This window comes from Ceratocystis lukuohia, assembly GCF_044167205.1.
Source record: "Ceratocystis lukuohia strain C4212 chromosome Unknown Supercontig1_pilon, whole genome shotgun sequence".
In the NCBI taxonomy this organism is placed as follows: Eukaryota; Fungi; Ascomycota; class Sordariomycetes; order Microascales; family Ceratocystidaceae; genus Ceratocystis; species Ceratocystis lukuohia.
Window position 1 is genome coordinate 3,822,657 of NW_027263520.1, and position 14,513 is coordinate 3,837,169.

The following is a 14,513-nucleotide window of genomic DNA, read 5'->3' on the forward strand; positions in this document are numbered from 1 at the left end:
CAAGGGTTAGGAGAATAAAAGGATACACATAATCTGGAGCAACGCTTTTACTTAAGCTTCTTCCTAGTTTATAGTATACGAATCCAGTTACAATCCATATTAACTACATACATACAACAAAATCTTCAGCTTGAAAGTTTGAGGCTTGAAAGGTCTTGATAGACTGTTAGATGTCCTTCTGAAATAGGTGACTGAGTATGAGAGTAACTCTATGTAGGTTCCTCTGTAAGTGAAGCAATATCTGTCACAGACCCTAGATCGAGGTCGGGCTCCTGGGACACACTAATGGCAAAGCATAATTCTAGGTTGGAACCCTGAAGTCTGGACACCAAGTTACGTAGAAAGTCGCCAGACCCCATATGGGAGGTCACCGGATCGAAACGGAACATAGGAAGAAGACCCGGGGATCCAGCACGAAGAGCGGCCTACAAATAGCAAGGCAAGCTGACCTAGAAGAAAAAGGGAGAAGGATCTCCATCGAGTGTCTTCGTCAACTCCCTTATCCCTAGTTTACCCTTCCAAGTTATAAACGTTAGTACTTCTTTTTTTCTCTTTGCCCAACGTTACACGGAAAGCGATTTCAAGACTAGCCTGGTGACAGTGTCTGAAACTAAATGTTGACAAAGTTTAGCGGAGGATTCCGTGCCGGCGATACAACTGTGCACGACCGATTTGACAATCACCGGCTCGGGCTCTTGCTCCTACAGGTAAGCTGTCTGTTGGTATTATTCAACGTCTAGCTACTGGTTTTCCACAGTAATACAACGGCATGTTCCGGGGGTGAGCAAAAATAAGAGTGAGGCAAACACAGCAAGCGAATCCGGGAGGAGTCCGGCAAAAAGACGGGTCTTGCCGTGGATCGAACACGGGACCTCTCGCAAGCTGTGCTATAGGGTGAACCCTAAGCGAGAATCATACCACTAGACCACAAGACCAAGGGTTATCAAGATATAAGAGTATCTTGAACGGATGGGGCAAACCGGGATTGAACCAGTGACCTTTAGATATCGGAACCACTGAAGTTGTGCTTCAGTCTAACGCGCTCCCAACTGCGCCATTGCCCCCCTTTTGATATTTACATGTGATTTTAACAGGATATTTGAGGTGCAAACGTTTCCGGGCCGACCGGTCTTGGAACAGACCTCACCTGGAAACTGGCAGATGTCATCATGGGAGAGTCAAAGCTGAAGAAGATCACATCGTTGATCACCTTTGATATCAAAGGTGCCTTCGATGCGGTCAAGAAGGAAAGGCTGATAGCCAGGCTGAGAAGCCAGCGATGGCCAGAATCCCTATGCAAGTGGGTGGCTTCTTTCCTGACGGACAGGCAGGTGAGCCTATCCGTGGAGGGAGGACTCCCGGTGGAAAGGAAAGTCGGAGGCAGCCTACCACAGGGCTCACCAGCCTCGCCAATCCTTTACATGCTCTTCATGGCAGACCTCTTTAGGAAGATGCAGAGTCTCGGGTACGCAGACGATGGCTTGATCTACGTATCATCGCGGTCAGTCAAGGCCAACCTCCTGTCGATAGGAGAATGGCTGAGTATGGCAACGAGATGGTGCAGCGAGAACGAGCTGGAGATCGACTGGAGCAAGACGGGATTCATGCACCTATACAAAGGGCGTAAAGCCGCAGGCATGGACGCGAAACTCCAGATGCCAGATGGAACTTGGCTGGCTCCGATGGACGAAATGAAGTGGTTGGGGGTCTGGTGGGATCCTAGCCTGAGTTTCAACAAGCACTGCAAAGAAACAATGGCGAAAGCCCGAAGGACCATCAACGTACTTCGACGCCTCAGCAGAGTCTACTTCGGAATTCCACCAAAGTCTGCATTGCAGGTCATGAGGGCCTGTGTGGTGTCACAGCTGACGTATGCGGCCACCACATGGTACCCCATGGCAAGCAAGACGGCCCTGGACAAGCTGGAGGTTGTGCTCCGAGACGGAATCAGGGCAGCCTTGCCGGTCTATAAGACGACGAACAAGCCTAGTCTATACAGGTTCGCGGCTTTCCCAAGCCTCAGGATAATCTGTCAAGAAATGATACGGGCGGGTGGGATACGTGCATACACATGCAACACAGACCATCCCCTGCACATGACAACAATAGACGGCACCATAGACAAGGCAAAGGCAATGCTACCTTTCCCGATCAGAGATACCAACAAACTCCTGCCAGAGGGGGAGGGACCGCCCGACCCACTAGCAGAGAAACTGAGCAAGGAAGAAGCGGCCAAGGCCCATCTTAGACTGCTCGAGAAGGAATCTCAGGACACAATCTGGGTCTACTCGGACGGCTCGCGTGACAGCGACAGAAACACGGGAGCTGGCTGGGCTGTCTACCACGGAGGCAAGACCCTGGCTCAAGGCTCTGGGGCATGTGGGAAGTTCAGGGAAGTGGCGGACGCGGAAGCGATCGCAGCCCTCAGAGCAGTCAGGATCGCAGCGGAAGTTGCCCCACCACAAGCAGAGGGTTTGAATCTGTGCGTGGACAACCTGGGAGTAGCGAAGCGGATCAGCAAGCGAATGAGGAAGCCAGGCACTTCTCAACTCGAAATCGACGAGATCCGGCGCATCCTTGCAAAGTGGGAAGGCGGAACGGAGAGCCTAGCACTAGACAAGCCGGTCGGTAGGGTATACTGGGTCCCAGGGCACTGCGAAGTCCCGGGGAACGAAGCAGTGGACCAACTGGCCAAAGCGGGATGCAAGAGCGCGGACCTACTGGTTCCCGAGAGGACGATGTCTCTGGCGGCGGCGAGACGCTGGAAGAACGACGCATTCAGGGCCGACTTCAAGGACTGGATGAGAGACAACTGCCCAAACACCGACCACCTTGGAGGGACGTTGGGACTTCCAAGGCCATACAAGGTAGACTGGATGAAAGGACTGAACCGAGGCACCGTGGCGAGAATCCTCGCGGCGCGTTCCAGACACGGCGACTTCGAGGAATACCACACCAGGTTCAACCATCAGGACGCGGAAAAAAGATGCCAAGTGCCGAACTGCGGCAAACTAAAGGACTTCAGCCACCCATGGGAATGCATGGGCAACGCTACGAGGCTGGCGGGGAGGTTTGTCAAAAAACTCCTCAGAGAAGATAGGTCGTGTAACTACCTAGCTGGGAAACTGGACCCTAAGTGGAGGGCGTGTCGTGTAGACACATAACAGGGGACGAGCTGGCACGGGGAGAGGAGGGGCGTTTAGACGGGGTATTTTGTTTTCTGTTTTCTATTTTATGCTTCCTGTTTTTTCTTTTTTCTTTTTTTTTTTTTTTTTTTTTCTTTTTTGTTTCTGACGACTACAGATGGAAGACGAGGAACAAGCTTGCTTGGGAGCATACGAGCTTCTCTCGCCCAAAACCTGTGGTCAGCCCTGCAGAGGGTTAATTCTGTCCGGTAACCAATCCGGCGTCGTTTGATCTTAGTGATTCCCGTAGACGTTAAATATATTCAACTCAACTCAACTCAACAACTCAACGACCGGTCTTGGAGCACGGAGATGGAGAAGAGACTGGTTACGTCTTGACTATGAATGGTGGTGGAAAGAACAAAAAGGATACCGTTCACTTGGAACCAGAGTCCTCACCGAACCCCCCTTCCGCACCTCCCGCTACAAGTGGCTTACCAGAATAGAGCCGGGCCATATCCTCGCGGCTAGAACTGGCGATGGAGACTTTGACAAACACCACGAGCGATGGGGACACAACTGCCCACTAGGATGCAGAGCTTGCAACCAAACAAAGGAACGAGGCCACTGGCGGGCTTTCAAGGCACTGCCTAGACCATGGAGCCAAAGGTTCGCGGACAAGCTCCTTAAAAACACGAAAGCGACATGTTACGTCGCCAACGTGCTTCGCCGCAACCTCCTCTTCTACATGTCCAAGTGCAAGAGCCCTGATAAAACAGAACTGGATCACGCCCTGGTAGCTAGGATTCTGTGCGCCGACAGGTGCTTGTACAATGGCAGCAAGATTTCCACTATGTGGAGGCTATCGTGTTTTAGTCGGAACCTTTTAGCCTTGACCATCGTTTAGCTGTTTATATTAAGCATCTATCTAGATGATTAGTTTTTGGCGCGTAGCACGGGCTCATCTTATCCTATTGAGAGGGTAGGTATATTTTTGCATCCTAATATTGACGATCCGTTCTCTCGGGTTTCCAGAAGATGCTATAATTGCCTGCCTACTTGGCGTAATGCCCGGTGGGAGGTTTGTTCTCGTACTAAAGATATCCGGGGAGAACTGCCCAAGTCTGACAAGATGCAGATCAAGACACGGCGAAACGGGAGGCGCCCACGCCGCTCACAAACCCAAGTTATAAAAGACGTTCCATATATGGTTCTATTGGCACCGTCGGTGATAAAGCCACAGCGTCTCTTGGAAGCTCAGTGACTGGTTGTTGTTGATAGATTTTGCTTTGGTGGTGTGGTTGAACAATCAACGATCGGCATTGGATGTTAGAGAATAAATAAAGAAAACGTCAGGGTAAGCCATTGATGGCCAAATGCAGACACGCGTGTCAAATTAAACCAATAGGATGTTATTCGGAAGCCCGCTTCAGCTTCGGCGCTGCACAGCACAGCACAGTCCTAGATATTTTATGCTTGAATGTTACTAAATTTAGGGCTTCTAGCCCTTGCTGTGTATATTCACCTCTACGTTAGATTTGTATTTTCTATCTCCTGCATAATTTTCGTCAACGACTTGATGCCATCATCTGTCTGCTTGTCAATAATAAATGCATCGTAAGGGGTGGAAGGACAGGGTTCCCGCAGAAGGCTACACTCGCGACTCTGAAAAAAGCGAGTGGAATGTGTTATCGTGTACTGGTCGAATGCTTGTATCTTCAGAGTGACTTGTTTTTCTTCGAAATGGCTCAGACAAGGGACAGACAGATAGATGTACGAACACAACCAAGTACGCGCAGACAACAACACGTGACTTAAAATCCATGTATAAATCTCTGTAGAAATTGGTCCTTAATCTTTTATTTAAAGTAGATAAAGAGTTTTGCTACTTCTCTTTTCCTAAATAGTACCCCTTATTTAGATAAGCTCCAAGTCTTATCAGTTTACCCGAACTTCATCCGGAGCTCGTTAGGAAGTCTGCTTCAACAATCTCTCATAATCGAAGTCCTCAGAGAGAGAAGAAGACAAGTTCAGTCAAGACAACATAACATATTGCACGTTAAGACTTGCGCTATAAAAAAAGACACACAAATTGCTGCGCATAGACGCTTACTTACTGATGCTCTAAAGGCTCGTGGTGCTAACACGGCCCTCCACCTGTGAAGTGCACCTATAACTTCTCTGCACATTGCTTTAAGCCTGTTTGGGCTGTCGAAGTGTTTCTTCTCGCCAAAAGATTTGCTACAGCCTAAATCACTACAGCAGCTAGCGCTGCTACTCATACTGATGGTACTAGTATTTTTCTTCAGGACAGTGCTCTAAATACGCTCCAGCGCTGATAAAGAAAGCACAGGCGCTGTACTCTAGGGCCTCTAGACGCTAAATATATCCAAGTTCAAGTATTCTAGCGCCTCTCTTCTATCTGCAACTACCACTGATAATAATAGCCTTCAGTGGACGGACATCCAGTAGCCAGTAACGCTACAGTGGCTACCTACCCTATTTCACTAGGGCTCTCTTAAGGTGTTGAAGAGAAAAGATGATTGAATAATAACATCGTGAGTGGCATTGAGCTTAAGCGTAACCCTGCCAAGGGCAAGACAGTCCTAGTCCTATAGGAACTTGAAGAGAAAGACAATGCACAAGCACGATGGCACTGCCACAGTCTTGCGGAATGGCAACGGGGTTGCCATGAAAGCTTAAGCCAACCGTACTTATAGGCGTGTCTAGCGAATGGTCAAACGAACGCTAATGGACTAGGACTAATGCATGAACGGGTATCTGTAACCCTTCCACTTCCGTAGTACTAGGGAAACATCCTGCCCTGCATTAACATTGCCTTTGTTTTCATCGCGTGTGGTTGTAGCCGTGGCCCTGTTGGGCCTGTCCGCCTTTCCCAACTGGGGTCCCATGTCAAGGAAGATAGCAAGGGTGCCGTAGAGACATGGCACGATGAAGTGGCGGAAACGGAAAACAGTCAGTTTTGCCGGTCTTCTCGACAGGCTTAGGAACGGGAGAGGTAGCAGCAGACGTCAAAGATGCACTACCGGGGCTGTGGGAAGGAGAGCCTGACGGTTCACAGGAAGACAGTGTGGCAGACTTGGCTGAACAACGGCAGACTGGTCATTATAAGCCGATTGTGCGAGAGGACCCGAACCTACGCTAATGCAACATGCAATGCTAGATGCTGCTGCAATTTTGTTTCTGTATTGATGCTTATTTATTTCCGTCCTGAATGAACCGTGTCCTGAGCTTTGGCACCTGTCGGAGCTCGGCTAGGCAATGTCCATACATGACGATGTGGATATACGCAAATTCCGAATAAATGCGCCCAGAATTTCTATCTATCTATCGCTAGGCCTGGGAAAGCCAGACAGACTCAAGCCTTTGGGGGTGGCCCATGGCTGATAACAGTGCTTGTGCAATTATTTCTCCTCAATCCAACAGGATTGCCTCAAGCCTGGGCCAAAATCCACGCTTCATCTCAATGCTGCTCATGGTGTTTCTTCCCCATTGGTCTGTCTTCCTTCAGGAAATAGAGATTGATCCAAGTGTGCGTGCATAGATCAATAGCTGATGCTTCCTCAGCTACGGCTACTGCTTTTAGCTACTTCCTGTGAATAGTAAAAGTAAGGCTCGAGGTTGAAGTTTACCAGCTAGCTGATCTTGTTCACAAAAGCATTCGAAACCTTAAATACCTTTGCAGTGCCCCATCCATAGTTGGCTCTGTCTTCACTCTGCATCACGACGCTCTCTGCCTTCTGCGCCTTTTCTTGCTGAGACTCTCTCCGCGTGCCTTGCATCATATTCTTAGCCCATCCTCCAGTCTATCTTTCAATATGTTGGGATCGTCTTGGTCTTTAGCCCTTGTGCTCTCGCGCGTATGGGGCCATTCTAACAACGACCAGCCCACCCCAGCCAACGAACTCGGAACGGGCGATGCCTTTGCAACTCCCGAGACCCCTGCACTTGCGGATCTTGTCTCTCCTAACTATCCACATCTAGGCGACAATGGTTATACCGGTTCTGATCTTCCTGGTGGTGTCATTGGCATCTACAGCCAACGCTATCGCCAAGGCAATGAAGATGTCCTGCAGCTTTTTATTGACCCTGAAACTCAAGTTATTACCATTTTCGAAAACAAATTATATCTGCAGAAGTTCAATGGGAAAGGCCGCCGTCTGGAACTCCATGAAGTTATTCAAGGCCTTTTCTCTGAACGGGACATGGATATCACAACAATGAAATGGGTTGCGGGACTTGTTGATGAACCGTACGTCCTCAAAACCGTTAGAGGATATCGCAAAGAGAAACATCTTGGCTCCAGGGACGATGTCAGAATTACACCCGCTGATTATGGCTGGCGCAAGTTCTCTGATTTGCGTTACTACGGATCTTTGAGCCAAATAGTGCCTGGCGCTCAGGTCGACCGTCTAATTTCCAAATATCAGCTTCTTCCGAAAATCAGCATAGACCGACAACCTGAAGCTCCCGAAGTCATGGCGTTATCTCTCAAAATGCCTTCAAATGGCGATAGTGCTGCCATTGACCCTATTGATGAGAAGGCAGCCATACTTGCCGCTGAGGATAATCTGAACGCTGGCTTACAGGCTGCAGATGCAGCTTTGAAGGCTTATACAAAGGAACTTTGGAGGATTCATGACGAGCTGTTTGAAAAACAAGCAGCTTCAAAACAGACCCCTAGGACTAATTAAAGCCCCATTCCGGGGTGCGTCTAAAAGACTACCTTGAGACGTAGTTCAAAGGGCAATACCCGCTCCGATATCTAGATATGGCATCATATATGCTAGCACATCAGTAGTTGGTGATTGGTTTTGGAGTAATAAATAATAAATTAGATGTTCTACAAATGACTTTCTTGCAGTCTAATCGATACTTCTTGACCATGGCTCCTCGACAATCCGGGCAATACCTGCTTATACATTGCCTTCTGGTCAATTGGATTCCTCCCTTCATGCTGAGTTATCCTTCTATGACGTAGCTACCCCGCCAATGCTCTATAATCCACGTTTCGAAGACTGGATTCTTCACAGCCTCCCACGGCGCATTTCAGTCGGAATACTTGGAGAGAAGAGTTGAAAGGCGCCAAAGTAGCTCCCCAGAGCCAATTCCCGAGGCTCTACTGTCTTCCTCTAAAGGAACAAAGATAGCTAGCTATGCATTCGCCGGCGGCGGCACATGCCTCTCATGCAATCAATTAACGTTACACAACGGATGTCTTTCGTGGCACGTAAAGAACTGCCAACTTGCTCTAGGCATTTTCACGCTGAATGAAAAAGTATTAATTTTGCTCTTTTCCTTTTGCTTTCAGGGCGTTGGTAAGCTTAATTCTGCATAGCAGCCTGGAAATCCATGAAGCATCACAAGTAGCTTGCGAGTTGGCCAATACAACGTAGTCAACGTTATCACAAGTTGGGGTTTAGTTGCACAACTAATGGATGCATTGTTTTCCCATGACATAGGATTAGACGCATATCGTTAAAATCAATCCTCAATATTCTTTCTATTACAAGATACTCAAATGCTAACTTTGCCATATTTCCTACTCCGATATCAACACTCTTGTCTGATGAACTAGGCTCTCACCAATTCACCCGAGACAGACCAGCCCAGAACAATCGCAGAGATACTCTCAACACATATGGTATCTAGTCGATTGTTTAGGAGCAAGACAACACGGCGCAAAAAAATAAAGAGAATTACCAAATTTTGAGAAGTGGTCAAACCCAAGCACAAGTTGATCGAGGTTGCTCAGTAATGAAGTCAAGCAGGCGTTGCAAGCCCTCATTGCACCCAGTAGTATGGGCTTTGTTCATTTAGAATATCATGTGCGTCGTTTGATCTCTGTGATTCCCGTAGACGTTACATATATCCAAGTTCACTAGAATATCATCTACTATCTACAGATATTACGCCAAGCGCGCATACTACCTACTACATCTTTCTCATGGCCGTATTTCTTTCACATCTACTGTAGAATAGATCTTAAATGTTGAATCAGTTAGCTTATTAAAAGGTTTAAGTCTATGCTACGACCTGGAACTATTCCTTTTGCATTGTGGTGTCAATCCTGTCACGTGTTCAGCCACAATAGGTTCGGATAAGTGGGGCACGTATGGGACGCCACTTAACATATATACCGCGCCACGCAACATCTACTCAGCCACAGCTTCTACGAGCAAGCCACAACGCAACACAAGGCCAATCTATTCTCAATCCTCTTTATTGCAGCCGAGATTATCGTACCCCAAGGTTTGTTTTGAGGACGTAACTTGGATCCACAAATACGGAGGGTATCAGAAACAAGAAAACAAAAGCGAGCGGACTTGCTTATTTTTTTATCTACAAAAATGAAGCAGGGCCGGTCCTAATATCTACCCGTGCTAGGGCTAGCTAACTAGTATGTTCGGATAATTTAGGTTATTTGCACCATGCTTTCCAACCCAACTAGCCAGCCAGTGTCGTTTATTTTTGTCTCACTCTCATGCCATGGACCAGCATTGATGTCCAAGGAATGCTGAATGCCTGCTTTCTTCTTATCTTCATAGGAGAGTCGAAGACTCACCATTAGGCTTTGGATGTTGGGGAATAAAAATGAAGAAAAAGACTAGAGTGAGTTATCGTGAGTTTCCTTACCTTGATTCAACTTCCCTTCTCCTTGCCCTAGATGTTGATTATATCCAAGTTAGGTCGAGGAGGCCAGCATGTCTTATTGGACCAATAGGGTGTTATTCAGAATAGCACTTCGGCGCTGCATAGCAAAGCCCTCTTCACGTGTGCAAGTTATATTTAAGGGTTTTAACCCTTGTCATGTGAATCCATCTTATGCTCGAACCACCTGCACCATATTTGGTGATGACTTGATGCTGTTATCTGTCTGCTCACTAACAATAAATGCATTTCCACAACGACCATGTTTCAAGCCTACATTTGCGGCTCGTGAAAAAGCAAGTGGAATGTGGTGTCGTGCACTATGTCTAGTGTGGCGCTTGTATCTCAACGTGGACAATAAAAAAGGCATCAAAACGGCTCATGTCGTTGGAAGGGAGATGGAAAGACTTGTGCTATGGGAGAAGGAAAAAAAAAGGAAAAAAATAGGCAGATTTGCCCGCATAGACGCTTACTAATGGTTTAAAGGTCTGTGGTGTTATGTGCATCGATGTGCACTGCTTCAAGCCCATTTGGGCGATCAAAGTAAATGTGCTACAGTTAAGCGCACTACAGAATACCGAGATTCTCTCTTTTCTCTTTTCAGGGCAGTGCTCTGAATCTATGCTAGCCCGCTCTTATGCTGCTAGGAAAAGAGAACAGCATGGGCGCTGTTCTCACGCCGTCATGCTACTGATCGGTCGATCTTTGGTGGACATACAGTCAGCAGCATTAGAGAGCGCTATGGTGCCCGCCCCGCCCAATATAATTAATTCTATGGGGATCCTCCCTCTTGAACTGACGGTACGGATGCAGAGGAAAACATGGGTCATTAGTAATATGGTTTATCTTGGTGATTCTAGTCGACGTTAAATATATTCAAATCAAATCACATCAGTAATATCGTCAGCAGCATTGAACCCAAGCGTAACCATGCGGGCTAGATTCAAGACAGTCTTATAGGAACTAGGATAAAACCTCAATGCACAAGCACAGTGGGTGGTACGTCCGAAATCTTGTGGAATGGCGACGGGGTGGCCATGGAAGCTTAAGCCAACCTTGCTATCCAATCGAGCTTATAGGCCCCCAAGGCGCACAGTACTGTGCACACAAATGCATCTAGCGCAGGGCAAATGCATCTAGCGCAGGGCAAATGCATCTAGCGCAGGGCAAATGCATCTAACGCAGCGCTGTCTTGCATCACCCAAAAGACCTCACCAAAACCAGTACAATTTAATCAATCTCTGCAGTATCTGAAAAACGCGGCGGGCATGCTTTAGAGGTCCGTGTATGGCCAATTACACCACACGCTATACCTTGACTTGGGCGTTTAGTCCGTGTTGCTTTGATGGCCTCGAATCCACCAAGCTCTTTGGTGATGCAGGACAGCGCACCGTTAGATGCATGGAAGCTTTTTTTTCTTACGTTCACAGCACAGTAGCGTGCGCCTAGTGGGGGCCAAGCCTATAGGCGTGTTTAGCGAATGGTCTAACAAACGCTGGGGCGACTGCTACATGCGCCCCCCCCTAGGGAAGCATGCTGCCCTCCCTACATGAGCATTGTTTTTGACTTATTGGGTCTGTCTGCCTTGGCCTACCAAAGCCCATGGCACAACTAGGGGCAGAAAGGGAACATGGACATTTAATGTCTGTCTTCTGGAAGGGCCCAAGGTAGTAAGTAGATGTCAGAAATGTACTGCGAGCGAGGACCTGATGCTTGGCAGGGAGACAGTTGAGGTGCTCGAAACGATTTCAGTGAGCTTTTTTATTACTAATTATCCCAGTCGCTTGGTTCTGTGTCATGTCATCAAAACGACAGACGGATATCGTGTCAAGTCTTCTCATGGCCAAACAACGGCAGGCTATTCATTCTACGCCCAGTGTACCAGAGGGGGCCGTATCTAACGTATCGTTTGATCTCTGTGATTCCCGGGGACGTTGAGAATATTCAGGTTCAACCCGTCCCGTATTATTTCAACTTGCAATGTTAAGTAATACTGCAATTTTGTGGCTATATGAATTCATGAACCGTGTCCTAAGCTTTGACGCCTGTTGAAGCTAAGCTGGGAAATGGCTATTCACGACAACGTGGACCTGCACAAAGCCCTAATAAAAGCCTCCTGATGCTCTATCCAATGTTTGGTCTGGAAAGGTCTAACTCATGCTCCCAGGGCGGCTTATACTTGATACTAGCGCTAACGTGCTCGCGCAATATCTCTTTCTCTTTACTCCAATAGCATTGCCTCAACCCTAGACCACGATGTCGCGCTTTATCTTAATGCCGGTCATGATCTTTGTCTTCCATGAGCTGGCCCTTGGGCAAAGACATTGATCCAAGCGTGTGCGCATAGATCAATACCCAATGCCTTCTAAACTACGGCGGCCACTTTTAGCCCTTTCTCGTTGATAGTAAAAGTAAGCTCTACGTCAAAGCTGGCCAGCTAATTCCGATCACAAAACCAATCGAAAACTTAAATACCTTTGTAGTGCCCAATCCATAGTTGGCTTTGTCTTCACTCTGCATCCCGACACTCTCTGCCTTCTGCGCCGCTTCTTGCCGAGACCCTCTACACGCGCCCTCTATCATCTCCTGAACCCATTCTTCAGTCCATCGCTCAACATGTGGGCATCGTCTTGGCTGCCTATTGGCGTGTTGGTGTCATACCTACGAGAGTATAGCCCTATGTCGTCGAACGATCAACTCACCTGGGCCGCCGAAATTGAAGAGGCCGAGGAGGTTGAAATTTTCCAGGCCATGGAATTCCAATCTTCTCATAGCTTGGCGGATTCTTCACTTGAAGCTTCTTTCTCTTTAGAGTCCCATGGTTATATCGATGTCGACCTCCATGGCGGTATCATTGGTATCCTCAGCGAGCGCTACAGCCAAAATGGCGAGCTTGTCCTCGAGCTTTTTATTGACACTGAAACCCAAGTTCTGACCATCTTCGAAAACAATCTACAGTATGAAGAAGACGAAACGGACAGTTTGCAACTCCATGAAATTATTCAAGCTCTTTTCCTTGAACGGGATATGGATATCAACGAAATCAAATGGGCTGCTGTAAGCATTGATGAACCGCTCGCTCTCATGGCCAGTAGAGATTATCGCAAAGCAAATGGCCTTGAGCCCAATGAAGATATCAAAATTGCAGCTACCGATCCAAGCTGGTCCATGTTTTCTTCTACCAGCTCCTACGAATCTGCATCTCAAATAGTGCCTGGCGCTCAGATCGATCGTATGGTTGTCGCAAATTCAAGACCTCTGGGATCCAATGGGAACGACCAGTCTGTACTTTCTGTAATGTTGATGCTCTCCTTCAAGATGCCGTCGGATGGCGATAGTGCCCCCATTGACGTCATTGAGGAGCTTGCAGCCCAACATGCCGCTGAGGATAATCTGAAGGATGGCTTGCATGCTGCAATTAACGCTTTGGACATTCATTTGAAGTATCTTCGGAAGGTTTTCAGCGACCGCGAAGCAGAAGCTCTAGAGGAAGTTTCCAGCGACCGCGATGCAGACGATCTAGAGGAAGTTTCCAGCGACTACGATGCAGACGCTCTAGAGGAAGTTTCCAGCGACCGCGATGCAGACGCTGTAGAGGGATTTTCCAGCGACCGCGAAGCAGACGCTCTAGAGGAATCTTGGGAGGTTATTTCGGGCCCCATCTCGGTGACCGCCTGAAACACTTTTTCAAAACGCAGTTCAAAGAGGAATAGCACTTCCGATGTCCGGATTGGCTATTCAGTGAGCCAAGATTAGTAGGCCAGTTAATCGCGGCTTGATAGTATGATAAAAGGCTCCTAGATACCCGGCTGGCATACACGCTAGCATATTAATAGTTAATATAATTTGAAACAATAAATGATACCTAACGGACATGATAAGCGAGATAGAAGAAATACCAACACCCTCGGCGTAGAATATAAATAGCAGTCCACTGCAATGTATACTCAACGGATAATAACTACTCTGTCCTCCCACAGCTATCCATCAAGACTTTGTCATATGTTCCACAACACCTTTGCTTTCGTTGAGCTAACCCTTCTTAGCCACGACCTGTGGGTTGTGGGTCCAGGGTCACATGACAATCTGACCCTGACCCTGACCCTGACCCCACTCTGAGATAGACTTACGAAGCATCAGCCTCTCTGTCACAGAGTTTCCTTCTTCATCAAGCATCAAGAATCAGAATAATCGACATGCATATATGATTGCTATACATACGAGCGAGTCTACCGTATACATACGCATCTACCGTGAGTGATTATAGCGTTCTGTTTACTGTGGTCAATAGCTGCAGGGTTACAACTACCGTCCGTATCATAGACGCAGGCGTAACACCCACACTGTGGTGCTGGCAGCCCTCTATGTGTGTGCGGCTAACTTTTATGTGCAATGTGCATTTGGACTGTCAAAGCAAACGTGCTACAGCTAAGCGCACTACAACACACTGATATTATTAAAACTCTCTCTTTTCCCTTTCTTTCAGGCCAGTAACCTGAATCTATCCTGTCCGCTCCTCTGTATTCCAGCGCCATCTTGGGCTCAGGCGTAGCCATGCAGGCTGAGTTCAAGACAGTCAGTCCTATAGAAACTAGGACAAAATAGCAATGCGCAAGTGCAGTAGTACTGGTATGATCTTGTGGAAATGGCGATGGGGTGGTCATAAAATCTCAAGCTAACCTTACAATACAGGGTTTCTTGGATTTATATATTGCT

At 47.6% G+C, this 14,513-nt stretch overlaps 3 protein-coding genes across 3 annotated transcripts; all 3 read left to right on the forward strand.

Moving 5' to 3' along the window:
• Positions 1–1,169: 1,169 nt before the first annotated feature.
• Positions 1,170–3,164, forward strand: HOO65_010963 (putative double-stranded RNA/RNA-DNA hybrid binding protein; the record flags this gene model as incomplete). The annotated part of the gene is made up of 1 exon (XM_070999842.1): positions 1,170–3,164. The coding sequence occupies one exon, from the start codon at positions 1,170–1,172 to the stop codon at positions 3,162–3,164; it is 1,995 nt and encodes a 664-aa protein (XP_070862785.1).
• Positions 3,165–6,964: 3,800 nt separating this feature from the next.
• HOO65_010964 (uncharacterized protein) lies at positions 6,965–7,840 on the forward strand (the record flags this gene model as incomplete). The annotated part of the gene is made up of 1 exon (XM_070999843.1): positions 6,965–7,840. One exon carries the CDS (start codon positions 6,965–6,967, stop codon positions 7,838–7,840), a length of 876 nt encoding a protein of 291 aa, XP_070862786.1.
• Positions 7,841–12,413: 4,573 nt separating this feature from the next.
• HOO65_010965 (uncharacterized protein) lies at positions 12,414–13,475 on the forward strand (the record flags this gene model as incomplete). The annotated part of the gene is made up of 1 exon (XM_070999844.1): positions 12,414–13,475. One exon carries the CDS (start codon positions 12,414–12,416, stop codon positions 13,473–13,475), a length of 1,062 nt encoding a protein of 353 aa, XP_070862787.1.
• Between the last annotated feature and the right edge of the window lie 1,038 nt (positions 13,476–14,513).